The 5,565-nt window shown below is 56.2% G+C and overlaps 1 protein-coding gene across 1 annotated transcript; it reads right to left on the reverse strand.

The window, feature by feature from the left end:
- Positions 1-1,059: 1,059 nt before the first annotated feature.
- Positions 1,060-5,317, reverse strand: LOC123398847. Its single transcript, XM_045093297.1, has 10 exons — positions 4,845-5,317; positions 4,035-4,157; positions 3,824-3,940; positions 3,283-3,735; positions 2,776-3,167; positions 2,554-2,653; positions 1,967-2,026; positions 1,783-1,866; positions 1,552-1,680; positions 1,060-1,455 (listed from the first exon to the last, which is right to left on the reverse strand). Exons 1-10 carry the CDS (start codon positions 4,908-4,910, stop codon positions 1,159-1,161), a joined length of 1,821 nt encoding a protein of 606 aa, XP_044949232.1. The 5' UTR covers positions 4,911-5,317; the 3' UTR covers positions 1,060-1,158.
- Between the last annotated feature and the right edge of the window lie 248 nt (positions 5,318-5,565).

The following is a 5,565-nucleotide window of genomic DNA, read 5'->3' on the forward strand; positions in this document are numbered from 1 at the left end:
CTGTGGTGCCCCGGCGGTGATGCGACTGGCGGCGTGGGTAGGCGCTGCGGTACGGGAGGAGGCCGCCGGAACTGGGCGGTGGCGGCGGCGAGGGGGCTGGGGGCAAGGCGAGGCGAGGGCTAGATGAAGGTGGAGAATGACCAATGTGCCACCAACTAGCAGGCCAGGGAATGGTGGAAGCGTGCGTCGCGTGTCCATTTTGTGTCCGCGCCGATCCAAGTCAGGCTCAAAATTAGGTCAAAAATGGGTCGACACGCAGACGAAAAGCGGACGCGCGTCCGTTTGGCTTGACGTGTTCGGTCGTTTTTATGTCCGCGCAGACCCAAACGAACGACGACAAACGAAATGGATCGTTTCATAAAAATTACTCTGATATCATTTGCTTTTATTTAATACTGTTGAATTTGGATAATTTGTATAAAATGATTAATGTGTATAATTTTGTTGAATTTAAGAATCCGAATATAAAATATGTCGATGCATCGAACGAAATATAAGTTGTCGTGTGTATGCGGGCGTACAGGGGCCGAATTTGCTGAGTATCCTAGATGCTCTTACATTAGAGCTGAGAAGGGACGTCGACAAAAAGGCCGCCTGCAGGATGACAGGTAAGTACTCACTGACAGGTGACAGCACGCTGCGTGCCTGCCGCGAGCGCCTTTCGCTTTTCGGCAACAAGAAGCCTGACACGCCTGCAAGCACACTGTGCAGTGCCGGTACATTTCCTCACTGCACGTAAAGGCGCAAGCAAACAGTGCGACCGACCCATCCACGATCCACCATCACAGTTCACAGATAGGAAAACTTTCTTGCGTGTACATATTTCCTATCCTCTCCTCTTCACCACGATAAAAAAAAAAAGCATAATCCTACACCTACGTAATTTGGTTACGTAATTTTACTTAAGCTTCATGATCTAAATCTCCACCGCCCCTGATTTTTGTGGGGTGGGGCCTGGACTGTTTTTCATCCAATCTAATCATGACAAATCAACTATCAAGTAACTTTACCTAGAATCTTTATGTAGGTGTAGCAAAGTCATAAAAAAAAAGAGACAAATTGCAGCAAAACACGAACCGTAAGCCTTTATTCCTTCCTTCACTTGCAAACCCTGTGTACAAAGCTAGTTACAACTTACTACAAACACAGCAGCACGCCTCACGCGGCCAGGAGGTACCTGAACCTGAACTCGTAGGGCAGGACCTGGATGCGGCGTCCACGGCGCGCGTCGGCGGCCACGGCGCGCATGGCGGCCTGCCGCAGCTCGGGCGGCAGCTGCAGGCACACCCAGTCCATGAGCGAGTCCACGTCCTTGGCGAAGTCGAGCAGGTACCAGTGCAGCAGCTTGGGGATGGCGAGGCTCGCCGGCGACGACACCCCCACGGCCGCCTGCAGGTAGTCCCGCTTGGCGCCCTCCAGCTCCTCCTCCACCCGCGCCGCCGTGTACACCCTCACCTTCACCACAGCAAAAGAAACCAAGTCAAGACATCACCGTCGTCAGTACAATAGCAACTGCTGGGATCGAGATCGAGAGAGAGGGAGAGGCCTTACGGCGGGGGAGGACCAGCTGCCGCAGGAGAGCGCGAAGGTGACGAGCGGCTCCGGCCACTCCAGTCCGAACGCGCCGCCGCGCGCCGCCGCGTCGTCGCCCTTGGTTCCTTCGGCCTCAGGGCGCACCTGCTGGACGATCACGGGTCACACGTTCAGCCACGGACGGACACTTCATTCCACTAGTGCTAGATACGATACCAATGGTGGCGTTATCGACGGTGACAGACTTACGTGTTTGACGCTGTAGGGCAGGCGCAGGATGAAGTGCTCGATGGACATGGCGCTGTGCGTGCGCCCGCCCACCTCTACCGTCGCCTGCAAACAAAAAGAAAGCGATCTTCAATCTTACTGCAGGCATTGAGGCATTGAGGCATCGAGGAGGTAGGGCAGGGACGAGGGATGTATGTGGTGGTACCTTTGGCATCATGGCCACGAGCATATGGGGCGTGGTAGGTATCCCTTGCTCCAGGAACGCCTGCAGTACATGGCAGGCAACCGCAAGTATATTAAACTCACCTCAGATCCAGCAAGGAAGTAGTACTACGTAGTAACTTGAGCCTACTAGTTCAGGTGATGATTAGGGGCAGGGGACATGAGCCACTTATACTACGGACATGAACCAAAAGTATAAGCACCATCAACGAACGAACCAACATGCCAGCAATGTACGTACTACGTACATGTTCAGACTTCAGAGTCCAGTTCAAACTTAATAAAAGAATAAGTAAAGCACGCAGTAGAACTACCGCCGGTACCCATGCTGTACTTCAGTAGTTATGAACCAGCTCCCCCAAAAAAGCTCCAGCATACCACAAACAGTGGTTCTACGAAAAGCGACGCTGATAATTGGGCTACCTACAACCGCCCCCCGGAAGACGAAATTTCACGCCAAACAGTCTTAGACTGACGACGTGAATAATTCAGGGAAACTACTAGTACTAGCCGGGAGATGGCTACCAACGATTACGGGCGGGTGGGTGTGTGGGTGCCAGCGGAGCTCACATTCATCATGCACGAGTTGTAGACGTTGATCCAGAAGGCGAGCTTCTGCTGATGCGAGAGCCCCGCCGGGTCAACCGACGCCAGCTTCAGCAGCAACGCCCTGCACAAGATTCGCCGGACAAGAAACCCACTCGATCAGCAACGCCGCCGGGTCAAACGGACAACCGAATCCAGCTCCAATCAAGATGGATGGATGGTGGCCATGACAGCGAGCTCACTCACTTGAGCCTCCGGGCGAGCAGCGTGCTGCTCGCCAGCGCGTTCCGGTCGAAGGACGCCGCGTCGATCACGTGCAGCCGCTTGTAGGGGCCGACGTCCCGCCCGCCCAGCTCCAGGATGCCGTAGGGGTCCTGCGGGTACGCGTCCTCCGACGACGAGCCTGACACCGACGGTGACAACGGCTGCTGCTGCTCCTCGTCCTGCTCACCGCTGGGGAGCGCCGGCGGAGCTGCCGAGGAGCCCATCTGCGAGAAGATGGTCAGCAGGCAGCTCAGCAGCTCCTCCGACAGTCTGTTGGGCGCGCTCGAGCCGTCGTCCGGAGTGGCCGCTCCTTGCTCTGAATTATTGCCGGCAGCGTCTGCGACCCTTTTACGGTCAGGCGCCGTACTGATCGTCTGTGTCAAAAAGATGCAGCGTTGCAGCACGAATTCAGCAAACTTCCCGTAGAGACAGGGAAGAATATTTTGGGGACAATTCAGGCGCAGTAAGGCTGTAATTCGCTGGTTTTACCTGAGGAGCAGCCCTGCGCTTCTCTGGCGCGGGTACCCTGGATTTGGCGGTGGCCTTCTGCGACGGCGACAGGCGGTAGCTTCTAGTCGAGGTGTTGCTGCACGACAGGTTCTCTTTTCCTGCCCCGGCGCCGGCGGAGTGGTCGTCCTGGTTCGCCGGACCGGGAATCGGCTTTCTTGGTGTCTGTGTTTGCTTGCCGTTCGGCGACGGACGGGCTGGAGCTTGATCTGGACCACGGTGCGCGGTAGTTGGAGAGAGCTCTGCATTTCGAGTTGGGCTCGACGGCGTGGGCTGCGCCGGCACGCATCCCTCGCCGCCGGGGAGGTGCGCGTTCTTGGCCGAGGAGAAGATGATGGCCTCCTGGTAGATCCCTTGCCGGAAGTTGACCACCTGCTCCTCCAGCCGCACCACCTCCTCCTCCAGCACCGCCACCTCCGCGAGAAGAGCCAGCGTCTGCGCATCACAACTCAGTTTTACAATCGAATTGGTACAAACGGAAATCGAATTGCCCAACGCGTACGCAGAACGTGGCGCTACTGACTTGAGACGGCAGGTACGGGGGGAGGCGAGGCAGCGCGCCCAGCGGCCTGGTGAAGGCCCGCTCCAGAGCTCGGTGGACGTTCTCCTCGTGCCGCAGCTTCTTCTTCAGCTTCTCCACCTAGCAGAATTTCCCCAGCACCGTCACAACCAACGCAGTGCAGGCAAGATTCCTTGCATTCGACAAGAAATGAGAGAGAATTCATTTCACCCACGTCCTGCTGCAGCGCGAGCTTCCGCTCTCTCCTCGACTGGATTCTGCTCGCCATGCCTCTGGCCGCCGCGTTGGCGGTCGGTGCCTTGGCCGGCATGGCCTTCCTCTGCTCCTTCTGCATCATCTGGACGCAAAATGCCATCAGGGAAAAGAGCCTCATCCATCCATTCGGCTAGCTGGCTGTCAAAGAAACTACTAACAAAAGCAAAGCGACAGATTCCTGGCTGTAGTCCCCGGTCGATTAAAGGTAAAGCAAAGCGGATTAAAGAGGGGGGAAATCGGGGCTCGGCGGCGATCGGGAGGGCACCCAATTCGAGCTGCTCCCTAAAGCAACCGATGCCGTGTGGAGACGAACGAGACGAGCCCTGCCCATATGGATCGTCGCTTGGCACTGCACGAACACCAAACGAAACTACAGTGCTGGCCGATGTACTCTTCCGCGTTAAATAGTCCGTCGGACAGAAAACAACATGGACGGTGCAGCAGATTTAACAGCAACAAACGCTAAACAACCACGGAAAGGCGCACGGGAACCCAAGGGGAAAAAGGGAAAAACATTCAAACACGGAGTTCGAACGACTGAACAGACGGCAAAGCCGCAAGCTTTCCGATCATGCGGGCGGTGGCTACCGAGGGCGACCGGGGAATCGAGAGCCCCGCACGGAAACCCAAGAAATAACCGCACATTGTCACCTCCTGGGCGCTCAATTCCACGAACAAAGGCGCGCAATGCTAATTCTAATCATCCAAATGCAAGTGGCGGAGCCAGACGTCGCGGAAGAAGCGGAGAGGCAGGGTTGAGGAGGCCTACCCTGTCGCCCTTCGGGGCAGCCTTCGCGCCGTGCGCCGCCGCCGGCCTCCGAGCCCGGCCATTCATCTCCGACGCCGTGTGCTCGCCTCTGTCAACAGTCAACACCAAGTGGTGCGTGCGCTGCGACGGAGCGGAGCAAGGAGCCTGCGAGTTAAATCCTCTTCGTGGCGGGCCTACGGACCGCGGGGGAAGTCTCCAGCGCCATTAAAGGCACCGCGAGCTCTGGCGGTGCTCCTGGGCGGCGGGAAGGGGCGCGCGCGGTCCAAGCCACCGCAAGCGCGGCCTCTGCTGGCGGATTCGGTTGGGTAGCGTTCCCGATTGGGTTAAGGGCAGGATTGGTTGGCGTGCGTGGGAATTGGGATTGCGGCGATGGCGATGCGTGGCGCTCTCGGCTCGCGGTTGGCCTCTCTCTCTCTTCCCTCGGCCGTGGGAATGGAGTTTAGCTCGCAGGTTGCAGAGCGCAGCCCCCTTCTAGTACTAGTTGCGCTCTTGCGGAAGCGTAATTAAGCTCTCACGTTTTGCAGGCAGAACCCTTGGTAAATATGTATTTCTTTCAGTGTATGGATTCGTATTTACAACTGTTTTCTCGGCGATGAGTTGTGACTATTTGTCGATTGTTTCTACATAACGAAAATGCATATAATCAAAGAAATTCCTCTTACAAAGAGTAAAAGAAAATAAAGGTGAAATACAAATAAATAAAGTTCGAATAACCCTAAAC

Source organism: Hordeum vulgare, chromosome 5H (assembly GCF_904849725.1).
Source record: "Hordeum vulgare subsp. vulgare chromosome 5H, MorexV3_pseudomolecules_assembly, whole genome shotgun sequence".
In the NCBI taxonomy this organism is placed as follows: domain Eukaryota; kingdom Viridiplantae; phylum Streptophyta; class Magnoliopsida; order Poales; family Poaceae; genus Hordeum; species Hordeum vulgare.